The sequence below is a fragment of the Liolophura sinensis genome, chromosome 11, assembly GCF_032854445.1.
Source record: "Liolophura sinensis isolate JHLJ2023 chromosome 11, CUHK_Ljap_v2, whole genome shotgun sequence".
NCBI lineage: Eukaryota > Metazoa > Mollusca > Polyplacophora > Chitonida > Chitonidae > Liolophura > Liolophura sinensis.
In genome coordinates this window covers 10,077,354-10,103,538 of record NC_088305.1, presented here as the reverse complement: position 1 = coordinate 10,103,538, position 26,185 = coordinate 10,077,354, and the positions used below count along the sequence as shown (strand labels likewise).

General features: G+C 39.5%; 1 protein-coding gene across 1 annotated transcript; it reads right to left on the bottom strand.

Moving 5' to 3' along the window:
• Positions 1–671: 671 nt before the first annotated feature.
• LOC135477846 (uncharacterized) lies at positions 672–26,003 on the bottom strand. The gene is made up of 10 exons (XM_064758051.1): positions 25,822–26,003; positions 24,969–25,136; positions 22,690–22,854; positions 20,588–20,682; positions 20,052–20,068; positions 14,544–14,741; positions 13,810–13,969; positions 4,613–6,137; positions 3,220–3,311; positions 672–790 (listed from the first exon to the last, which is right to left on the bottom strand). Exons 1-10 carry the CDS (start codon positions 26,001–26,003, stop codon positions 672–674), a joined length of 2,721 nt encoding a protein of 906 aa, XP_064614121.1.
• Positions 26,004–26,185: the final 182 nt, after the last annotated feature.

Sequence of the window (26,185 nt, the reverse complement as noted above, 5' to 3'; positions counted from 1 at the left end):
CCTCAAAAAATGTACATCAGGGTATATCATTTCAGCGCAAGGTCATCTTAGAAATTTACAAAGAAATAATGTTAAAATTTTTTATGCAAGCTAAAACAGTTCATAGAACTAATTCAGGAATGTCAGAGTATATTGTATCTAGTAGCGTGATGGATTCTTACTTCGTTCCCGAAAAACATTTTACTTTTTACGAAAAAGAAGCCACCGCCATATAAAATGTCAAAACTCTTCACTTAAGGATACAGGAAAACGTACTATAAAACGAGTATTCCTGTATGTTATGCATATTTACTGTTAATGGAAGGAAGTATTCTGAAATGACTTCATACATGAACACGATGGGAAAGAAGGGCCGGCTGAGTGCCCCTATTTTGCCCCCACCCACCGGAGCCAACAAAATTGTTCTGACAGCTATCAGCGTTAACGTCACCGAAGCAGGCTACTTAATTTCCGGCTTAACCGCTGGAGTCTCCCGAAAACTGTAGTTTAAAGCCATTTTTACCACCCCCACCCGACCAGGAGAAAGCTCATGAATTTTCTTGTAGTTGTACAATGTAAGGCCACATAATATACAACGTATTAAGAAATAACAACCAGGTGCTTTATATATCCTTTTAGACACATTGAGATATTTACTCTATACCAAATCGTGTAATGTTTAATGTGGTGAATTAGGATCTGCGGGTGCCAAGTATAAGATGATACAAGTGACTGACAATCAGGTCTACGACCTCAAATATGCTCAAAGCACTAGCTCCAAGGAACAGCCCCAGACTACCCCCAATGTCGCCTAGAAAGAAGAAATGAAAAAAAAATAAACATTATTAAAAACAAACATAATTAAACACAAATTAAAACTTCGTAAACAACATTCCCGAGGTTCAAGCTGTTCTTCCGGTAAACGAAGATCTTTATTTATGGTTAAATGAGCCTTATGGAGATAGATAGGAGTGTGGAATATAGAAGGTACAAGTCTTCCAATTTTTATAAAACAATTAAAAACCTAATAAAGAAGTTAGAAGCCCCTCACAAATGTGGTCTCTGTGAGTTCAAGCCCAGCCCTCGCTGGCTTCCTCTCCGGCCATAGGTGGGAAGGTCTGTCTTCAACCTGCGGATGGTCGAGGGTTTCCCCCTGGCTTTATCCGGTTACCTCCCACTATCGCATAAGTGAAATATTCTTGAATACGGCGTAAAACGCCAATCAAATCAAGAGTAACCGACATCATTACGTCAGTGGGATTCGAACTTTCTAGTCTGTTTGCGTTCCTGCAGCAGCCAAACTGGGACGTAAAACTGGTAAAAAGTTGCAGACTGTTACATTTTTAAACTCTTTCATGTACAGAGCTTTATTCCCAAACATATTACAACAACTTAGACCGGGGAAAATACAGGACTTATTGTCATCATATACTTGGACTGTAAAAATTTAAACCCGAGACAACAGTATATCACGTACATTAGATCTAGTACTGAAGACCGACCATTGGTCATAACGAAAAACAGAAATCAGAAACAGATTTTTGCAAGGTTGAGTCCGTTCCACTCTATACGGTAGAAATTAGTTTCATGCAGTCTTGCACGAAGCCCCCATGTTGAGTAGATAAGCCATTCAAACGATTTGTTTGTTGCTAACTTTATGAAAATTACATGTCACAGCGAAAAACTAATTGCATATTCGTAATCTTGACATCAGTGTTTTCGTTATTTGAAAGGTTTATGAAAATTGACCTACTTTTGAGCTATTCTTAAATCTATGTTAAATACTAATTTGCCTTAACATCGAAAATCTCCAAGCTTTGGAAAATGTCATAGAGAAAACACCTGTACTATTTTCATGTCAGAAGATACATTCATCTGAGAGAGAGTGAGTGAGTGCTTGGGGTTTAACGTCGTACTCAACAATTTTTCAGTTATATGACGACGAAGGAATCCTTAGGGTGCATGCATGTGTGATGTGCCTCCTTGTTGCAGGACGGATTTCCACCGCTCTTTTATTTAGTGCTGCTTCACTGAGACGACTTACCGAAGGCAAGTAAGCCGCCCCGCCCGAGCCATTATACTGATACGGGTCAACCGGTCGTTGCACTATCCAATCCATGCTGAACGTCAAACGAGGAAGTTACAACTTCCTCTTTTACAGTCTTAGGTGTGATTCGATCAAGGATTGATCCTGGATCTACCGGTCCCGAAGCGGACGCTCTACCAACTGTGCTATCCGGGCCGGTCATTCATCTGAGAGGGGTTTTCATTAAACTCCATTATGGCCCCCAAGGCATGTGACGGAATCACCCCATAAGTAACGGTGGACAACCTACCCTAAAACATACTTCAGTTTCATAAATTTCTGCCTCACCGTTTTCGCTAAAAACGTGAAACAGCTTCGGACTGAAACGCTATTCATATCGTTGGGATTATTATTCTCGATAAAGGGCTTGACCCCCTAATGTAGGAAGAAACCATGTAAGAGCTAATGCATTTCCATGGTCATTTAGGGTTTGCTTGCCAACAGAAATGAAAGAACTTCTGACACTGAGCAGACTGTCTTTAAGTTTACCGTTCAAAATAGGGCATAGCAAGCGCAAAAGCTTTAGTTCATAACGCAAGTCTCAGTTATTTAAAGTTTTTGAATCCGATTAAAATTGTGAGTAAGAGGTTGAGCTACTGCGATGGTAGTGATTTGCTCCTAACGTCACATTTCGTGACGTTAATAAGCCCTGTTCAAGAAGTTCATATGGGACAGAAATAATATACATGCATTTTGCATGTTTTGATATTCCAAAAATTGTGTCAGTAACAGCTTACAATGCCTAAAACGTGCGCAGTATTGCCAACTGACAAAGCGTCTAGGAGTAAACCTAACTGGTATTTCAGGAATCATGCGAGTTCACGCAAGTTTAGGTAAGATAAGGTGAGTCCACTCGCAAACTAACGCGGCTAAAAAGACGCAATTTTACGGCACGAAGAGTATATTCGGTACAGCCGCGATTGAGAGTTGCTACCTTGTCTCGCCTTGAACTTACGAGAGTCGTGAAACGCTGATTCGGCTTATTTCATGAATATTTATTACAATATCACAAGGGTGTTCCAGAATGTATGCAAGATAAATATGTTCATGTCACAACTAGGTATGCTGGTAAAGCAATGAGATCTCTGTATTACATGGTCCAGTATTCCAAGAAAGCTAAGTGTGACAGCTAGTTTGAAAAGCAGATAACTCACACAGGAGACTAAAGATGGGATATGCCTCTTGCTGTGTAACCTGCTCGTAACTCAGTTGACTGTAAAAAACGTCCAGTAAGATGAAATTCTCTCTGAAAACAGATATGGATAACCGAAGTATGGAATCATAAACAATGCCATCATGAAAAACCACGATGATGGAATGCACACTCAAAAAATGAATGTATTCATTTTAACCGAAAGTCTGTTGTTTGAGTGATCCTAGAATGTATTCTGTTATCATAACACAATACAGTGTCCTATTTAACCTAATATCCTGTTTGTCTTATAGAATATTAATGTTGAATTAATATGTGTGTTATATTTAACAGAACAAAATGTTGTGACAGGAGAACACATTCTAGCATCACCCAGACTTTTCGTTAAAAATGAATAGATTCATTTTCTAGTGCATGACTCGTTAACACACGTCATGTCGTCATACTAACCCAAATTAAGAATTCAAACCTTGCTCAAATACAGACTCAAATCGATTTAGAATACAAGAAGAAATCAAACGAACAAAACACATGTATTCCTCCCCTCTATATCAAGACGGAAGGTAACAATTTCCGTGTCGGTTTCACCGTCTCCTTTAAGTTTTATTCCGATAACTTTTTAAAAGCTAAATCGAACGGTGTGATTTCTGATTTTTTTTTTTGTTTACACAATTTTTCAAATATTTTTGAAAGATATTTGGTGCTTTGAAGACAGCCGAAATAAACAAGGCGAGCTGATGTAATATATGTACAGTACATATCATATGCAGATAAGAGTACCGGTGGCATCCAGAGGCGACGCAACAGGCGGGGGGGGGGGGGGTCCCCCACCCACTGTTCTTTTAACTATGTGATTATACGGCTCTGTACTCTTTAAACCCGACATCTGGGTGGCCAAACTTAAAATGGATGTTAAAGAAAATTTCTATGGTATAATGCTCAGACCCTATCTCTCGGCGCCACAAAATGGCGGAGTCATTATTGCCCTCTAGGTTGTGGAGCCTGCGGTGACCTCTCGACCCTCCCCAATAGCTGGGACCCAAACTTTTAATTACCCTCCGACGCTACTGAAAGGTTAGTTTGAAGATTAGTGAGTAGAGATGAGTTCCAAACTTCGGAGATCAGTTAAAGCGTAAAGTACAATACAATGACACCCGAAGGAAAGCGGGATATAAACATTGGTTTAGAAATTGGTTTTGGACATTGGACAGTGACAGTTGACAAATGGACATACGTAACCGATGAAATCCGGCTTCTTGTTAACCAGTATACCTCAGTCAGGGTTTTATTCTAACTGTTTATGTGAAGCCTTAAATAGTACATGCACCAATTTGCAGGCGCCCTTTTCCACTTTTAACAACGTGTAACACTAATCAAGAACGAGAAAATCTTACCTCACAAAGTTATTGTCCAACCGAATGCTATTTTGGAACATTTCCATGTTGGATGTTAACATATCCATGAAAAAGTAAAAGTCACTGTCTTTATTACCGATGAGATGTAAAATGTCCGTATCGTTTCTCAGTGCCTGGAAATCCTGCCATTCCTTACTCTGGACAGTCGAGAGATTTTGTAAGAAGTTCTCGTGCCCTGCCCAGGCATAATATTCTAGTGAGTCTTCGTCAGTCAAAATTTCCCACCATACCTCATTCGTCGTCTCGACCAGCGTTTCCCAGTCATCAAATATGGCGTGTGCTCGGATTCTGACCTCTTCGAAAAGTACTTTCATGGCGTTTATCTTTTCAGCAATATCCGGTTTCAGGACAGCTTGGGCCAGTTGTGTCTTTTGCACTGTATCATTGACGAGATACGCCCGGCATAATGTAACGATGCTCCGCAATTCGGGCAGGACATTATTCCGCACGTCCTTTAACGAGGTAGTGATGAGATCTACGTTTCTGCGTATGCTGTCTGTCAGAATAGTAAAGTTTATCCACAGCCTTGTAAAGTTACGTATTCTAATCTTCATCACAAGTTCTGGCCACTCCAAGGACTCGAAATATAAACTTGCTTTATTCTGGAAGAAAAGTCTGTAATACTTTAAGATCAAATTATTTACGTCTTCGATGTTATCCATGTCCAACCGTTTTTGGAAATATGCCTGTTGACTGATATTTTTGAACTCCATCAGTTTCAGATTAAGTAGTTTGAGATCGTCTACAATTCCTAGACCATACTCTCTCGAGTTCTCAGTGCGGTATAGCGATTCATTCAAAAGTTTCTTCGGGACTACATGCGCGTTATGACTTACCGGCACTCGAGCAAAGACATAACCAAATATAGGGATTCCCTCTCTGTATGCTTCAATAATTTGTGTAAGATTTCCAATTCCTCGGTTGATCATCTCAATTTCTATGTTCAGCTTGTCCATGAGCAGGCGATATAACGCGTCTCTGCGATCGTTCTTCATTTCCGTGTTGTGCACCAAAGCTTGAAGGTTACGGCAGATTTCCAAGGTGAACGCCTGAAAGCCATTTCCTATGTAACCCAACGTTCTCTCTTGCATTGCGCGCCGACCTTCGAGGAAATTTTTCCTGATCATGTGATACTGGAATCTCTGGATGAAATTTTTCTTTTTCCAAATTTGATTTACGACTTGTTCCTTTTTTGAAAGTACTTCTTTCAACATTTGTAGTTTGGTGCGAAGTTTTTTCTCCAAAAGCTCATGTAATCTGACAAATGCCGTTGTAAACTCTTCGATTATTGCTTTAAAATTCCTGAAATTGCTACTGACATATCTGTTGGTGATTTCTCTGGCATCGAGATATTTCTGACGGAACAAACCTGAGTCTAGACTCATCCGTAATTTATCGGTATTAGAAGTGGACATCGTGGCGTAGGATATAGCCGATTTGTATCTGGCGAAGTTACACTGCACTGGGCACGAACAGAGATCATTCTCCTTCAGGTGAAAACTTTCTGAGAAAAAAAAGTCATCATAAAGTAAGACAACTTCAGTATTTCAACAAAACAGAATATAATGACTGAAATGAGTTCAAGCCCAGCCCATGCTGGCTTCCTCCTCGGCCGTACGTGCGAATGTCCGCCAGCAATCTCTGTCTCGTCTTGGGTTTCCTCCCACCATAATGCTGGCCGCCTTGGTACAAGTGAAATATTCTTGAGTACGGCGTAAAACACGTATGAAAGAAACAGATACTTAGGTTTTGAAAGGTATGCTACATTCACCTATTACACTTTACTATGCATTAATTACTTACTTTTAAAAGGTGTGACACATGCATCCATCTCCTGAAGAGCACAGGCCGGGGGATAACCTGTCGAAAAAATTGCGCCCTAATTAATTCCGCTATACATCCCCAACCATGAAGTCAGTAATTAAACAAAAGAATATAAAACTGTATACGTAGAAAAGTCTTTAAATTTCTGTATTATATTTGGGTCATCGAGTTCTGTCTCTTACAATAGTCATTTCTTCTATTCATATCGAAACTTGAGAGCTTGCTAACCTTTTAAAGATCATAAGCTTTTCTGTTTTTGTATTAATGATGATGGACCTTTAGAAATATTGCTTTAGAGTTAATTTAAAATTTACATGTACCCTAGATCTACATTTTATAATATAGACCAATGGCCTTTAAATCTTTAATGTTACGTCCGTGAAAGAAGTTTCCCCTTCCTAAAAATTCCTATAGATTACAAATGAATGAATGAATGATTATGGCTTAACGCTACATCGGCAATGTTTCAGCCATATCGTGGCGAGAACAAAGTGAAAACACGAGACAGTTACGGTTTTCGATATGATAGCGTGAACATCAAAAGTAAAAAAAAAAAGACAGACATGCTTAAAATCAGATAAAAAGAAAAGTAAGGGTTAAAACTCGAAAACCAGCATATTATGAAAACAGTTTATCTAGAAATCTATATGTATATAACTGTTTATCTATAGATATTTACCACAATTAAAATTTATAATTTATGATATAGGCCAATGGCCTTCAAATAATTTATGACACCATCGCCAGCGATGCTGTAAAATAATTCATATATAGATTTCATATATTTGACTGTGTAGAATCTTTGCCGAACATGGGCAAAGTCTACAGTCAACCAGGATATGTTTGGTGCCATATTGGGCATCACACCCAACACACTCGGGAGCACTGCTCCCATCTAAGATGAAATTGTGTGTTAGATGAGGATGCCCAACACAACACCTAGTTAAAACTACTGGGTCTCTACGAGACATTCCACACGTATCAGAGTTGTAGCCAATGACAGGATGAATGGCATGCAGTTTATTATGGATCTGCAAGTCCTATTCCACCTGAAAGAGGCGACAAATATATTTATGAATATTTGGGCGAAAGTCAGAATACGGGATTTTAAAATGAGATACATGTTTATATAGGGCAGCTTTCGCTTCCTGTCTACGACTATGTTTTCATGGATACCAATATGACTTGGTATCCAACAGAATACGATATCTTTACCTCTTTTAATCAGTTTTCTATGCAAGGCTATAATTTCAAGAGTTAATCTATTTTAAAATTTGTCATTCTCCATTGCCAAAAGGCAAGACAACAAGTCAGTGCAAATCACTGCCCTCTGGGCACACCCAAAAGAAACATATGATAAGGCCAGGAGTATAGCTCTGGCCTCTGCAGAAAAGATAGAGGATGAAGGCGGTAAAAGAAGAGAAGTGACCCGCTGTTCCAAGACAGCCGCAATTCTGTCCCAATCCCTTGACCCATCGGTATATATAAATTTGTAATCGGGATAACTAATCTTGACTTCCGCAAAACTTTGCTGAATTATAAGAGGATTTGTATGTGATTTATTATGTTTTCGTAGATCAAATATTAATTTAGGTAGTGGAAGAAGCCACGGAGGGAACTCCGGAAAAGACACCGGAGCTATGTTCCCAAGTATAATGTCAGCGTGCACAATATGGTCCTTAACACGAAAACCGAACGAAGGGATCCTATTAGGACATTTAGAATATTTGTCTACATATAACGGATTAAAAACACAGTCATAAGCAGGGTTTGTTGGATGAGCTTTCAGCTTTGTAGCCCCAGTTTTATACGTCGGTGATATAAAGATTTTTTTTTTTTTTTTTTTTTTGATTGGTGTTTTACGCCGTACTCAAGAATATTTCACTTATACGACGGCGGCCAGCATTATGGTGGGTGAAAACCGGGCAGAGCCCGGGGGAAACCCACGACCATTCGCAGGTTGCTGACAGACCTTCTCACGTACGGCCGCCAGCATGAGCTGGACTTGAACTCACAGCGACCGCATTGGTGAGAGACTCCTGGGTCATTACGCTGCGCTAGCGCTTTCACCGACTGAGCCACGGAGGCCCCTGATATAAAGAAGGCTCATTCGCCTCAACGTATAAACTCTCTACTGGTGAGGTTCTAAAAGCGCCAAGGCTGAGCCTCAAACCTTGGTGATGAACAGGATCCAACATTTTAATATACCTAGCGGAACCGTAAATGATGGATCCATAGTCCAATTTAGACCTCACCAGAGAACGATGTAAATTAAGCAAAACTGATCGGTCAGCACCCCAATCGGTACTAGGCACGACCTTAATTATATCGAGAGCCTTTGTACATTTAGCTTTAAGCATATTAATATGAGGTATAAAAGATAGCTTAATATCAAATATTATACCTAAAAATTTTGTTTCTCCAACAATTTTAACCTGACTCTTGTGAGCTACAACTTAAAATGCCATATTTCCATGTGGTGTCGTAGGTTTTTCAAGGTTAAAAAATATCGACACCACATGTTCATTATTAACAAAACCATCACGAATAAAAGTTTCAAATCGAACAAGGTGATCTAAAGTAGATCGACCTTGACGAAAACCCCACTCAATATTATACAAAAGCTTTCTGTTTTCGAGAAACCAAACAAGTCTATCATTTATAATCCGTTCCATAGTCTTACAGACACAGCTGGTAAGAGCTATGGCACGGTAATTATTTGGATCAGTATGATCCTTACCCGGTTTGGGAACCGGGATAATACACGCCTCCCTCCATGACGGTGGAAAATTACCAGTTATCCAAACATCATTAAACAAGTCCAAGAGCGTCTCCAGTGGCTTAGCTGGTAAATGGTTCAGAAACTTATAATATACATTATCAGGACCACAGGCAGTATCGTGGGCCTTTTTAAATGCAGTTTTAAGTTCCTCGATATTAAAAGGACGATTACAATCTTCTCAATTTTTAGAAGAAAACGGGCAATTTAATTTCCTCCTTCCGGTGTTTAATATGTTGGAATTCTTTAGTGTAATTCTCAGAAGAAGATTTCTTGGAAATTCTCTTAGCTAATTTATTGGCTATATCAGATGGAGAGATTAATATATTATCTCCATCTTTTAAATGCTGGACTTTTGCTTTATTGTTTTTTGCCCTTAAGTTTCTGAACCATGTTCCAGATCTTATGCATGGGTGTTTTTGACGTAATGCCTGAAACAAAGTTCCGCCAACAAGATCGTCTCTTGGACTTGAGTAATCGACGAACCTGGTTTAAGTTATTATCATTAGGACATATATTAAAATTTCGCTCGGCCTTTTTGTGGTCCATAATGGCTTTGCGACAGTCCTTATCATACCAGGGTTTACTTTTGGATTTGGATCTCTGGAGTAATATGAGCCTCACAGAACATCTCAAATGCGGTCCAATCTGCTTTATTAAATTTCCACATAGCTACACGTTCTAAAGAATTAGAAGTGATATGCTCTAGGATTATAGGAAAATGGTCACTACCACAAAGATCGTCATGCACCTTCCAAGAAAAATCCCGGAGAAGTGATGGATCTGTAATAGTGAGATCGATAGCAGAATAAGCGCCATTACCCGGATGTAAATAGGTATTAGAACCATCATTAAAATAACACAGTTCCTCCTTAGATAAGAAGTCTTCCACAATCTTGCCCTAATCATTTATGTCATTAATGCCCCATAAGGGGTTATGGGAATTAAAACCTCACATTATGATAAAAGGTTTTGGCAATTGTTCTATTAAATTATGTAAGTGCAAAGCTGACAAAGAGGTGTTTGGCGGTATGTAAACTGAACACAATGTGACTGTTTTAGACAGTGAAATACGAACAGCCACAGCCTGAAGCTCTGTATGCAGAGCAACAGGGCTGTGGATAATATTGTTATTTATGAAGATCGAGGAGCCGCTTGCAACTCACTCTTCTTCAATACAATAGGTGCTATAAAGTGAATAATTTTTAATCAAAGTTATTTTATCTTTGTCAGATGTCATCAGGTGAGTTTTCTGAAGACACAGGGCAATAGGACTTAATGACTGAACTGTGCTATTTCAGTAAAATTTACCTTCAGACCTCGACAATTCCACTGTATAATTTTGTCTACAGAAGACATTATGGAGGAAGACGTATGAGGGATTTCTCTTTATGTTTGGATCGCGGACGATTCTTCCTTGGAGATCGACGGTCCCTGGAGGAGGCCATGTGATCTCCACTGCTATTGCAGCACTTAACTGTGTTACTACAGTCGAAACCATCATGGCCCTTACTGCCGCACCCAAAACAAATCACTTTATTTTTACACTGGCCCTTGCCATAACTAAACTTTTGACAGTTGAAACAAGGTGTCGGGTTAAGGATATATAAGTCCACACTGGCCCTATACGGGCCAATGTAGATATACGACAGAACAGACTTACTGTTGAAGGTCAGAAGGTATGTATTTAGTTTCATGATGTTACCAGATTTCTTCGTAGTGAAGCGTTTCACTCTGGTAACACCTTGTGATTTCAGTTCAGTGCAAATTTCCTCTTGTGATAAATCAATGATATCCTGATCCCTGTCACGTATAATTCCCTGACAGCTGTTCAGGGAATTATGAGGGGAGGTATTCACTGGAATATCAGTTATTTTTTTCAGAGCTAATAAATTTATGGATTGTTGTTTCCGGAAACATTCAATGAGAATGTCTCCGTTATTTTTTTTTGACGTTTTTTAGTGTACCAGCCGAACCCTTTAAGGCTCTTTTTAGTTCAAATGGATGAATTGTTGAATTCAGTTGATAACTGTCCGTTATCAACTGAGTCGGATAAAAGCTCCAATTTCCTCTTTTTGTCAGCACTTGAAATTGGCTGAGAGGAAGACCTGGTAGTTATAATAGAGACATTAAAAGAAAAATTTGAAGAAGACATAGCATATAGGTCCTATTCTTATCACCCCAGAAACCCCACGGAGGTCCCGTAAACAAAGTTTCAGAAATAACATTTTCTTTAAGGAATGATGTTATGGGTGAGTGAGTGCTTGGGGATTAATGTCGTACTCAACAATTTTTCAGGTGTGACTCGATCAAGGATTGATCCTGGATATACCGGTCCCGGAGCGGACGCTCTACCAACTGTGCCCACCCGACCTCCCGTCTCACTCCAAGGGCCAAAGTGACGTGTTGGGCGTGAGGATCTCGCAAGACCAACACGCCATCAGCCACCAGGATCCCGTCCTCGGAGATTACGGGTCGCAACCCACGGCAAACAGGTCGCTCCCCGGTTGCCTCTTACACAACCGAAAAGATGTGATCCTATTATATTCACCGGGCTCACAAAGGAGAGCTCTAGGTTAGCGGTCTTTTACGACAAACTTGCCTAGAGGGCTGAGGTCGTATTCTTATCACCCCGGAAACCCCACGGGGGCATATAGATTACAACACAATGACTTACAATATAATCGATTACAACACAATCGTCTGCAACGTTCACACAGATTGTTCATTTCATACTGTGAAACATACGCTAAAGTGTTGCCATACCTACAGAGTTGCCTCTTTCAGACTTAATGTAACCTGTTGTGAATAACGACTCTTAAATAGCAGGGTTGAAATATGAGGATGGATATAATCTGAATCGAAATCATAAATTTTTCAAAAATTGCATTGTACTAAAACCACTGTTGTTAGGTTCCGAGATAAAGAAGAAAACAGTTTTTTTCTGTCATTTCTGGCATGACACGTTCACAATTGACATACTTTCAAACGCGCATGACGTCATTCCGGCGTTATTGCCTTAATACTAGACGTCATGTCTCCCTGATTCGTCGTCAGATAAGGGAAACCATCACGTCACATCAGAAAAATTTTACGAAACTGATCACGATTTTGTTTTCGAGGACGTCACTTATAGGGTTTAACCAGAGTTACTCATTGTAAATGCTTTTGAACCGTGGTGCTAGCTATGATCCATAGGTTAACCTGTGTATCATTACAAAAAGATCAATAATAATAATTTTACTTAATCCCTATATGGAATGTGGAATAAAACTATATACCCATTATATCGACTGTCCCGAAAATGTGAACCAGTTTTTGACAATTATTTTCTCAGTGATAGATCAATCGAATTCATTGAAAATATTCACTCAGTAACCTTAGGGTATCGTCAACAGGTCTGCAAACTATCTAGAAGATCAAACGCAAATTATGCGAGTATTGACAAAACAGCATGTCAAAAAATCCAATATCAGAGCTGTGCAATGTGACCTTAAATCGTGTTCATGTCAGCTGTCAGGTGATGGCATCTGTCTGTCATTGTCAGTCTAAAATTAGCATGTTTGTTTTTATTGTCATGTGTATCTAAAATCAGTTCTGTCCAAAATTTTAGTTTGGAAGGATCAACTATACCTTTGATAAAAGTGATAAAGTTACATTTGAAAACTGTTTCAAAGAGAAAGGCTGGGGTGGAAGAAGAGGTGGAGTCATGTAACTGTAAAAAGACTTATAGCTAAAATACATGCTACAGGGTCAGTAGCATGTAAAATTGGCAGTAGTAAACCCAAGACTGCAAAGTAAGGACCGTGTTGAGGAACTGATTCAATCACAGGAGGAGAACCCAGGAACCCACAAATCTCTTAGAGAAGTTGCAAGCGAGTTACAAATGAACAAGTTTTCTGTGCGAATAACAGGATAATTATGTCATGTCATATCGGTGGAAGAAACACGTGAAGGCGTTTCTGCTCGGAAGAAACGGCTTCGTTTAGTCGTGGAGGAAGATAGAGGCCACCCTGAGTATAAACTGAAATAACTTTTCTTTTGATATTGGAGTTTTTGACATCCTGTTTTAAATTTGAACTTGACAGTACTCGCATAATTTGTGTCCGGTGTTGTAGACATTTTCCAGACTTGTTGACGATACGCTAAGGTTACTGTGTGAAAGCTTTCAATGAATTTAGTTGATCGATCACCTAGAAAATACTTGTCAAAATGCGGTGCACTTCTTTTGGGACACCCGATATACACTTTAGACTCTTAGTGTATATCAGTTCAGGGATATTGGTAAAACGAGGCATCATCACGGAAAGGTAAAACGTTTCAAAGCTTTCGACAAGACCCCTGCTAGAGAATCGAAATCACTTACATGTATGTGATAATGCGTTGACATCTTCATCATTATTCTACTCATTTTTTCACCTTATGAGAAAATGTCATATCTGAGAATATAGGGTCCGTTGAAAAATTGGTGCAATCTTCTAGGATTAAGAGCAGATTCTGATTCCAAAAATAACCTCGTTCGTCAACTCAGACCTATCGAATTTCTTTCAATAGTCTTTCGAACTCTTCTTACCGTTTGCACTAGGTAGGTAGGCATCTCGACAGCCGCACCGTTTAGCTAGTTCACGTGTAAGGCAATCGATCTTACAACGGGTTTTTGTATAGGGAACGTCGGGGAAATACGGCAGGGTCTTCACGTCACATTTTCCATGCGGGTGTGGCAGATTTTCTACCTGCAAGAAAAATATTCATTAGAGTTGTCATCTTTCTCTAAGAGACATAGGAACTATGTCAACAGAAATCTTTTTGTAAGACATAGAAAGTAGTAAGTAACGATAAGCAACACCTAACGTGAAAGTATTCAACAGAACTGTCATATTTCTGTAAGAGACATAGAAAGTAGTAAGGAACGATAAGCAACACCCAAGGTGTAAGTATTCATCAGAATTGTCTTGTTTTTGTAAGAGAAATAAAAACCTTATGAGTAAGTAACAATAACCAACGCCGAACGTGTAAGTCACATTTTAAGATTTAAGAGACAACTAGGGCTGTAAGAACAAAAATTCATCATTAATACGTTAACTGTGATTTTAAAATTTATCAGACATATTGAACCTAACTGAGAATTAAGTTAGAAATGCGATCCAATGATAATTGCCATGATACAATGTAAACAGCCTTATTGTTTTTTCCAATTCGTTACGGTATGTAAAATCGTACATGTATTTCCCTCAGGAAGTGGAATGTCCGCTATTTTTACGAACCCTATGCCAAAACTATAATATCGAATATATATATACCACCTACCACAAATAAAGTATTGCTCAGGAAGGAATGGGAACCTGTGGGAACTGCCAAACCAAGGTCATCGACCAACGGAAATTCATTCTGATCGTGGACGAGTACCTTTACGCCGGCAGTGCCGTGGTGACCCACCATGTTGTCGTACTGTTCCACGTTTAACACTAAATGCAGCCCTTGTTTGATTCCTGTAAAGATAATTTTCTGTTGGTTTACGTATATTTTTATACATTGTAACATAAGTGTAATGTCTGCCTTTTGTTCTTTTAAACGTTCTGTACATCTTATACGTTAGTTTGCTTTATTAAAATGATGGTGCCGAAATGATCTACAAACTATAAAAAGTGACAGAAAAGAATCCATCGAACCCTCAATACGTCACATATGATTCCCTTAGATGGGACTAGTCAGTCGATTGAAATGGAGCCGCCTGACAAGTCTCGTCGAGTTCAACTGTCGATAGATTCCTTTTTTACGACGCCTGCAAATCGAGCTTCGTCGTCTAACAATACAAGCCCTTCCACAAACGAACAAAATCAGGCACCAATACCAAGTGGCAGTGAACTGATCATCTGGCAAAATTACATATGTTTGACTTATGTGTCTCCAAAATCTTCTAATGTAGTGACTGTATTGCGATGACGTTGCAGTTCTATTCAGCCCAAAAAGCAGAATAATTAGTATATTTGTGCAATATATGCACTCATCGGTGTTGAGTTATGTATTTCATTATGGTTTATCATTCCAAGATCATTTCACTTAGGACGGGTCGCAAGATTCATCAGTGATCGAAAGATAAGTAACCGTTGTAATCACCGACTTTGGCGCGTTACTGACAATTCCCCTAAATCAGACGCACACCTTTTTTCTGAGCCAAAGACCTGATGAAAAAGTGTATGTAGACATGTGAATGACATTGATTTTAATCGAAAGCAAGCCAGAGCGAATAGGTGGGCAAGTTTACCACCAAGGCCCAGTAAAAACATGGATGTTTTTTTCCACCGGTTCTCCTCCATACAAGTTAAATGCTTATATTAGTCAATCTACACCAACCTTTCTCCGACATGCATAAATTTAATGTTGAATTCTAGATTAATTGTTGCAATGTTCTTTGTTGACCCATGGTTCTCCAGGCAAAAGCGTCAACAACTGAGCTAAACGTCTATTTCAGTTTTTCAGGCAGGCTTAAATAGTCAATAACACCTCAATTGGCATATCTAAAATACGGTAAATCGTCTCTTCGGCGATATGGCTCGTTGAGAGCTTCCAGGGCCTTGGCGGCCCATGAACCCTCACCTTTTTTGCTGGGACTCTTGGCCCCCCACTTTGAAATGGCTTCCTTCACCCCTGCATCGCCAGCAATGCTATCAAACACGGTGTTCACTGTGTAGAATCCTGGCCAAACATGGGCAAAGTCTACACAGTCAACTAGGATATGTTTGACGCCATATTGAGTATCACATCCAACACACTCGGGAGCACAGCTCCCATCGAGAATATAACTGTGTTAAACAAGATTGCCCTATACTGCACCTCGTTAAGACTACTTGGTTTCTTGGAGACATACCAGGAGTAGAAGTATTATAGCCAAATACAGGGTGCATTTAATGCAGTTTATTATGGACCTACCAGTCCCATTCACCCTGTCAAAGGCAACGAATATATTTAAGAACATTTGGACAAAAGTCAGTATACGGGAGTTTATTGTGGGGATATGGGTTTATTAGGGGCTGCATTACCTTCCTGTCTACGACTGTTTCCATGGATACCAATATGGCTTGGTATCCAGCAGAATATAATATCTTTACCTCTTTTAATTAATTCCCTATGTAAGGATAGAATATCAACAATTAGTGGATTTTAAAATTTATTATTCTGTATTGCGGGTCACTGCATATCACTGTCTTCCGGGCACTCCCAGAAGCAAGTATAGGAGTGTAGCCCCGGCCTCGGCAGAAAAGATCGAGGAAGAGGATGGAAAACGAAGAGAAGAGATGCGCTCTTCTAAGATAGCAACTGACGCAGCTCTGTCCTTATCCTTCGACCCGTCAGTGAATGTAAATTTATAATCCTGATATTCAGCCTTAATTTCAGCAAAAGTTTGCTGAATGGTAAAGTTTTCTTATACTAACCTAAAACAAATATCAGTTTAGGTTGTGGAAGAAGCCAGGGAGGATACTGCGGAAAAACACCGGAGCTATATCCTCCGGCTTGAGGTTAGCTTCCACAATATTGTTGCGTATCCGAAGACTGAACAAAGTGATATTGTTAGGACATTTATTATATTGGTCTACATATCATGGATCAAAAACACAGACGTAGGCAGGGTTTGTTGGACGAGCTTTTACCTTTGCAGCATACTGAAGGCTGAGTTCATTAAGTCGGTTATATAAAGAATATAAGCGTCAAGTCCGACATTCATATACCTTTCGTAGTCCGTAAAAGGCGTTCCAAGTCGACAATCGCAAGATCCATTTCCAAAACAACGTTTAACACTAACTCCCAAAGACAAAGGTATATAATAAATTATACAAATAAGAAATAAAGCCGGTAACACACAAGAGAGAAGCGGCCATCAGTTTTCAATGGTGCCAGGCAGACAGTTGATATTCCAGGAATGAATTCCATATCAATGTTTAAATTCGTAGTCCGTGAATGAGTTCTATGTCAAACAACAACTAAACAAGTATCTCAGTCGCGCTTTAAATGCAACTGTTCATAAAGGCATCATGCTGATAAAGAATGCTCACTTGCCTCTACCTATAAACTCTCTGCTGGTGAGGTTCTAAAAGCACCAAGACTGAGCCTCAAACCGTGGTAATGGACCGGATCCAACATTTTAGGTACAATTTCTTAGCGGAACCGTAAATGATGGATCCATAGTCCAATTTAGATGTCACAAGAGAGCTATATAGATTTAATAATATAGACCACAGAGCACCCCAATCGGTGTTTACTTATTTATTTGATGTGCGTTTTACGTCGTACTCAAGAATACTTCACTTACACGACGGTGGCCATCATTAGGTGGGTGGAAACCGCAGGTTGATGCCAGACCTTCCCATGTACGGCCGGAGAGGAAGCCATGAGCTGAACTTGAACTCACAGTGACCGCATTGGTGAGAGGCTTCTGGGTCATTAAGCTGCGCTAGCGCCCTAACTAACGGAGCCACGGAGTCTCTCCCCCCCCCCCCCCTCGTCGCAATCGGTGTTAGACACCACATTGATAACATATCAAAGAACTGTGTACATATAGCTGTAAGCATTTCAATATGAGGTATAAACGATAGTTTATTACCAAATATTATACCCAGAATTTATTTTATCCAACAATTTTAATTTGTTTACCTTTAAATTTAAGTTCAGGATCAAAGTGAAATTTTCCCTTATTACAGAGATGTTTATCAACGGTTTTACACATTACAGAAAAATCCAAAGCCGTTCTAAAGTTGCCCATTTCTCGATTTTATTTAGACAAAGCTGAAACTGACGTTCAAAATTATTCATATTTCTGGCTCGGTAGCATATAAAGAAATCATCAACATATATAAAGAACACTTTGCGCCCCATGTCAGGGTTTTGGCTAAGCTATAGGCTAAACAGAGTTGGTGAAAGAATATTGCCCTTGGGTACAAACCATCACAAATAATAGTTTCAAATCGAACAAAGTGATCAAGAGTGGATCAGACAAAAGCCACACTGTATATTAGATATTCAATAGTTTGTTTCTAAAAACCAAACAAGTCTTATCATTCATCATCCGACTTGCAGTTATCCAAATAGTATTAAGCAAGTCCTAGCGAGTCTCAAGTGACTCAGACGGTAAATGGTTTAGAAACTTATAATATACGTTATCAGGACCACATTCAGTATCTTGTGCCTTTTCTAAATGCATTTCTCAGTTCATCAATATCAAAAGGACGATTATAAATCTTCTAAATTTTTAGAAATTTATCCTTCTCGTTTTTAATATGTTAGAATTCCGAAGTATAATTCTCAGAAGATTTCTTAGAAATGGTTTCAGCTAGTTTATTTCCTATATTAGGTGGAGAAGTTAATATATTATCTCCACCTCTCCATGCTGAACGTTCGCCCTTAAGTTTCTGAAACATGTTCTACACCTTACTTTTTTGACGTAATGCTTGAAGTTCCTCCAACAAGATCGTCTCTTGGGCTTAAGTAATCGACGAGTCTTAGCTCGAAAAATATCAGCGTGGTTTAAGTTATTATCAGTACTTCGCACGGCCTTTTCACGGTCCTCTATGGCTTGGTGACAGTCCTTATCATACAAGGGTTTACTTTTTGATTTTTAATTTGTCGACGTCTTACGGATAGTTCTATCGGCAACTCGTAAAACAAGTTCATGGAAGATCCCCCAGGTGCGGGTGACGTATCCATCACATCCGCATCCGATCTCCAAGGACCAACGATCCAAACTTATTAAAAGATTGGACAGGATCCCTAGAGGCCTTAGAGGAAAGCTCTGGAGGTCCACTAGGTTTTTTATGAGGCTTCTTTTTGGACTTATTATCGTCAGAGGGATTGGGTACCCGTTTGTGAGTTTGTTCGGCACTATTTACTGGTTTTATTCATTGCATTGAGTAAAAGCTGAAAGTTGCACAGAACTAGAACTCGGTTTGTCGTTTCCAATGGGCCAAGTCAATGAAGTTTGAGTAGCAACAGATGCTACTCGCTTGACCACATTGGAAAAGAAGTCTGCGTGGAAGCGTTAGAAGGTGAGATTAATTTGCGGGCTTCCTAATAAGATATATTGTTTTTGACTTTTATATTGATTATTTGTTGTTTTTTTTTTTAAACGAAAAGTGGACAGTCCCTGGAAGAGGCCATGTGATCTCCACCGCAATTGCATCACTTAACTATGCTGTTACAGTCGAAACAATCATAACCTTCACTGCCGCATTGGAAGCAAACCAGTTTATTTTTACAGTGGCCTTTATCGTGACCAAACTTTTTGCAAGTGAAACAAAGTATCGGGTAAGGAAGATATAAGTCCACAATAACCCTGTATGGGCCAACGTAGATATACGACGGAAGAGATTTACTATAGAAGTAAAGTATCAACAGTTATGTATTTAGTTTAAGGATGTTACCAGCTTTCTTCGTAGTGAAGCATCTCACCCTGATAACCCCTTGTGATTTCACTTCTAAGCATATTTCCTCTTCTGATAAGTCAGTGATACCTTGATCCCTGTCAAGTTATATTCCCTGACAGCTGTTCAGGGAATTGTGAGGGGATATAATCAGTTACTTCGTTTAAAGCTAATAAATTTGTTTATTGCTGTTTCCGGAAATATTCCATGACAATGTGTCCGGATCGTAATTTTTTTAACGTTTTTTTTTATTGTATGCTCTTCGCTCTGTAAAGCCCTTTTTAATACGAATGGATGAATTTTCGAGGCCGGCTTTTTCAGTTTTTGTTGACAGAACGATGAAAGCCGGCCAACTGTCCCATCCATTATCAATTATTATATTTCACCGGGCCCAATGGAGAACTCTAGGTTTGTTGCCTTCTACGACAAGCTTGCCTAAAGGGCTGGGGTTCTATTCTTTTCACCCAAGAGACCCCACGGAGGCGTAAAATTTATGAACTATGACTCTTTATGTAGCAGTACAGCCACACTCATATAGATTTCTGTCGACAACTGGCTATGTTGAAAACAAACTACCAGCCCTTGGCAAATTCTGACTACAGCAACAAGATGACACAATGTCATCAGACCGAATTAACAGATAGTTGATCCAGAATAAGAGGTTGACAAAACAGTATTGAAGAATATTTCACTTATCCAGCAGTGATCAACATCATGGTGGGACAAAACAATGCAGAGTCCGCGGGCAGCAGGACCACGTAGATTATTACTCTTTGAATCAAAGGCAATGAACATGGTCACATGGTCAAAATAAATTATGGTAGGGCAAGAAAGATATGATATACACAAAAAAATTGAGTGAAACGGGCTTAAAGAAAAAATAACACTTCAGTTCTGGATGGGAGTTACCTGCTTCAAAGATAAGAAGTGGATTTCGGCTTGAAACTTGGCCATTGAAGGTGTAGCAGACACCGTGGTCAGTCAGGATTTGCGTGAAATTCTCCACAGAGCAAGGTGTGGTTCCCAAATGGCAACTGTAACAATGTATTTACATGTACTTGAATTTTCTAGCAGTAGGGCTAGTTGCAGAATGTATATATAATATGCTGTCGCCATCTTGTAATCCATCACAGCTGTTTTCCGGGCAATTGTATGCACAATATATTGATATAGTTGCCTGCCGCATTTTACATTGTGAATTACCAAAGCCATTACATTAGCTTGTTTGATTTATTTATTTATTTGATTGGTGTTTTACACAGTGCTCAGAATATTTCACTTATACGACGGCGGCCAGCATTATGGTGGGTGGAAACCGTGCAGAGCCAGGGGGAAACCCGCGACCATCCACATGTTGCTGTCAGACCTTCTCACGCACGGCCGGAGAGGAAGCCAGCATGAGCTGGACTTGAACTCACAGCGACCGCATTGGTGAGAGAGAGCGTAACGGATAAGAAATAGTGGCTTTAGCGCGTGGTTTTCCCCTGTTTCAATACCGACCGTCCTGCAAGTTCAGTAATTCTTTGTACATACCCATAGGGTGTAAAACGCCAAGCAAATAATGTAAAACCATCGCGTTTTGGTCTAGTACACGCCTACTAAGCAGTGAGGGGCGAAGATATAAGTTATTGTTCTGGCAAAAAACGTGAAAATAACTATGGTTTCCTCTGGATTTCACCCATATCGAGGCGAGAACAGGGTGAAAAAAAACGGGGCGGTTGAGTTTTTCGATATGATGGGGGAGAACATCAAAAACAAAACATAAATGTTCGGACATGTTTAAAATCAGGTATGAACGACCAAAAAACAGATAAAACTCGAAAACCAGCATATTTTAAAAATAGTATATCAAGAAATCTTCATGTATATATAAGTTTTTATCTATAAATATTTATGAAAAATTACAATCTATATCTTATGATAAAGGCCAATAGCCTTCAAATAATTTATGACAACATCGCCAGCAATGCTGTCAAACAAATCGTATATAGAGCTGACCGAGTGGAAGAACGAATAAATGAATGGATGGATGAATGAATGAATGATTAGAGCTTAAGGTCACATCGGCAATATTCCAGCCATCTCGTGGGAGAACGACTTGGGATCAAGAGGCAGTGAATGGCTTTCGACATATCGATTTGAACATTTTCTCGTGAACCGTTTGACACTAGATCAGACATCATTCCATGTAATTTTCGGGGTGATCTGGGTCTCGACTCTAAACAAGGAAATTTGTCAGCCGTTCATGACCACTCGTCAATATTGTGAGACAGAAAAGTACAGAGTCTTGCCCATTTGTCTCAATGGGTGGAATATGTACATTTTAAAGTTTTACCAGACTTTTACACTTCCGCCTGGTTTTGGGTTGCACAATTCTTTTTCAAGAACAGATTTAACTTCGGGCGAAGATAGCATCAGTGGAATGAATAAATAATGATCGCTTAACGCCACATCGGCAATTTTTCAGCCATATCGTGGCAAGGACAAGCTCAAAACATAAGCCAGTGAACGGTTTTCGATTGAATTAGCACGTCAAAACTAAAACAAAAATAGACGAACACCTTTGAAAACAGTTAAAAAGAATCAAATCTTAGCTAACACTCGAAAGTCATAACGTTTTTATAGTTTTCAATCTAGAAAATCGTATGTATATAGGATTTATTAGAATATGTAATAATAAACTGTTTTATTATATAGGCCAACGGCCTTTAAATATGTAATGAAAGTATCGCCAGCAATGCTGTCAAATACATCGAATATGCTGTGGAACAATTGTTTAGAAGGTTTCCCGAACATGAGCAAAGTTAACACAGTCAATTAAGCCGTCCAACACACCGTTGGGTAGTTCCCCAATCAAGAATAAAATTTTGAGTTAGGCGAGAATGCCTAATACGACACCACTTGGTATCGTGGAGGCATAACACGAGTATAAGAATTATAGCCAATGACAAGAACAGCAGCACCAGTGGAAATAAAGTTAGTACTTAGTCAAGCTGAGAATTCAACAGGAAACAATGAAAATACGAAAGAAAGCAACACACCTTACAATCATGTCCTCTTTTCGATGGGCAGCTCGAGAGTACAGGTTTTCTACTGTGATGTTCAAAGTAATATTGTTGTTCATGTGGAAATCAGTGAGATTCCTGTTACCTCCGAATAACTCTTTGATGAAGTGATATCGGCCATCGGCAACTGCTGCTGTGGCTCTAAGAACAAGCCAAAATAGAGTACAGTTTAGCCATTCAAAAATGTACTGACAGTTAATTAAATTACTATAGAGACATGACAGAAAGACATTTTGGCTAAGGTTGAAAACTAATATACCGGGCATGCGGGGAATTAAAAGTTCTGCATTTCGAACCATACCCTTGAGGAAGACATTATGTGTAACAAGCTTGGAGGGGCTGTACATATGGATCCAAATGACATGTACAGTAAACACTAATCTTGTGTCATATTCAACATAGTATCCTGTTTTAGTCTAATAGAATAGTTGCATTGAATTAATAGAATATGGTGGGAAGGTCTTGCAGAAACCTGCGAAATGTCGTGGGTTTCACCCGGGCTGTGCCCTGTTTCCTCCCACCATAATGCTAGCCGCGTCGTTTAAGTGAGTGCGGCGTAAAACACCAATGAAACAAATAAATAAGTTTAACAGATTATTTACTTGAGAAGGTATTATGTAATTTAAATTGAAAACATAAGTGTATTATATTTTCAACTTGTTACTAGGCAATACTGCCAGTGGCAGGGTACATGTACTTTGACGTCACAGAGATCTTATGTTCACCTAGGGCAAAACATTTTGTGAACATTATTTCTCTAATGTTTTATTCGAGCAATTGCATGCCTTCATGCATCGCAATGCCGGGTGTCGGTCAGTCCTAAGCAACTGACTCCAACTCAAGAAGTCGACTGATACATAATGCTAATGTCGAAAAGCTTGAGAAAACCTTGTTATCGTGGGCTTTTATGGGTATCTGACCAGATACAGTTTTTGTGGATACAGGTCGACTACGTCTGGTGGAAATGGTTACACCGTTGTCGCTGCTCAGTTTCTCTCGTTATGCTGTACGTTTAAATGATATTGTATTCCTTCATCAAGCTGGATTCTGCTGGTAGTCTAAATATCTCCGAGGCCTGGTTCCTTTGCAGTGTTTTAATGTTATTGTATGTTAAATGTGACGATAACACGGCCTTTTGAGTAGTTGTAGACCAATGGTCTTTAACGAGTTGCAACTAACATCACTGCATTTGTTTTGCCTAATTCTGCTTAAGCCATAGTCCTAGGGGGCGTCTAATTTGCTACTAGTTTTACATTTACATGAACAGTTAGAATAACACCTGGCTGAGGACAATTGACAAGGGGCCGTATTTCACCTTTCACGTGTGACCATTTGTCAGCTATCACACTGTCGTCGTTGCTCTGCCTTTTCTGTCCATGGTGTCACGTAAACTATTGCCAGTGAAGCATCACAATGAACAACTGTAGGCACACTGTACTCAACTGGACGCAAGAACGTTAGAGCGACGAAAATGGATACACCTGGATGCTTCTTGTCGCACAAAAGTAGAACATGTTCAACTCTAAACAACTGCTGAGTCGCAGTTAGCCGGTGATCGCAAGCCCGCGTAGATCAGCTAATACTATCGCCCGATTGGCCGCTCTCAGGTGTTAAAAAAACAGCTGCATCCAGTCGCAGGGCCGATCTAAGGAGCTTTAGGAGCTTCCCATCAATAACCGCAATGCACGTTTACTATAGACAAATGTCACCTGTGTATTGAAGACACATTAGCCAATTTAGGCCTGTGGTACAATGGCAAATGGATTATAAAATCCTGCATGCCAGTGTATTAAATACATGTATGTCTAATACAAATAGTAAACCAAGTGACCAAATCACTATTCAGGCCGTCAACCGGTAAAACAATATCCATAATCAAATTTGCAAACAGCAGTTTCATTAGATAGAAAGGTCGACAAAACATTATGGTCCATATAATCAACTGAAAATGCCGCTAGTATGACGGTTAAACAATTTATTAATTGGTATGCTGCATCACTCTTGTGAATAGTTTCACTTATTTAGGACTGCTTGGGTTTGTGATGAAGGGAACAGCGGGGCGGTTTTTCAAACACATGACATTGTCCCAGCACAACGCGCCATGCGACAGAACCAGTAAAACGAATGACGCATGCACCTCGTTATTGATCTATACGCAAAGATAGTGATCAATTCATATTTGTCGAGTGCTGCATTGACAGAACACATGGAGAGTAAAATTCAACCACACATGTGTCTACGATTAAAACCCTTACCTGAACGTGTTTTGATTACACAAGGTAATGGCCGGAAATCGCAAGCTGTTGTTGAAGTTGACAGCAACGTTGACCGTGGTCGGCCATTTATAATAGTGGATGATGCGATCTATGATCTGGTAGGACATCACCGTAATCCCCCCGAGAACAAGACCAAGCCAAACCAATCTACCAAAACCAGCATGACATGTAAACATTTAGTTGCCATTGGAAACTGCAAACATTTCAAAAGCTGAGCTGAAAATGGAAATGTAAGACTATAGAGCGATGGGAGTAAAGCGAGATCACCGACAACTGTGACATGGTTGGCAGATCACATATAACCTATGAAATCTAGTAAGATGAACATTGAAAATTTTGAGAACTGGGATTCTTTTAATTTTACCACGTAACGTTTCTGCCGTGATATACTCCAGATAAAGAACAGTCTGGGAATAGTGCTTGTCACACACGTACTTCATTCGACTATACAGTTAATAAAAACATGACCGTCACCGCATCTATTATCAGAAAGGTCTCCATGATATGGCTGAAATTGTGCCAATGTGATGTTAAGCCATAATCATTCATTCTATTATGAAAGAAACAAACGCCTCAAGGGTTGTCTGCCATTCAGGAAATAGTTCCTCAAGGGTTGTCTGTCATAGTTCTAGGCAAAGGCGCTGTTGCTACCGCCCTTCATTTTTCTCTATGCTGTAATCTTTTATATTGAATACCTGTATAAATCAAGATTCTGCTGGTAGACGTTAATGTAAATATATATCAGTTGCGATGAATTTTATATTTACAGAGTGTGCAGGACGTATTCTTCAAGTATTTAAAAAAACGTCAGCACACGAAAATATTTTCTTACCGTTGGATTCTGAATGCGTGCGCTTTCCAAACGTAGCGGATGCCATGAATAGTAGTTGTTTTGAGGAAATATATCCATGCCCGTTTCCATGTAGACCGGTTGGAGTTTCCGTTTTTTGCTCTCGTGATTGTTCTCGTTAGTAACGTGCGCATTTCAAAAACGGTCGTGATTACCTCCGCCATGTGTCGTAATACAGGGAACACACATTAAATTCCCTATAGCAGGTCAGAAAGATTCCCCATGATCCTCGAAACATTAACCAATGTGTGCATATCAGTGTTCCTATATGTAGAATGGTCACCCTACTCGCCTGAGTTCCTGTAGGTGAAATTCTCACAGGGCTCGCATGCGTTCCTGGAGGTAG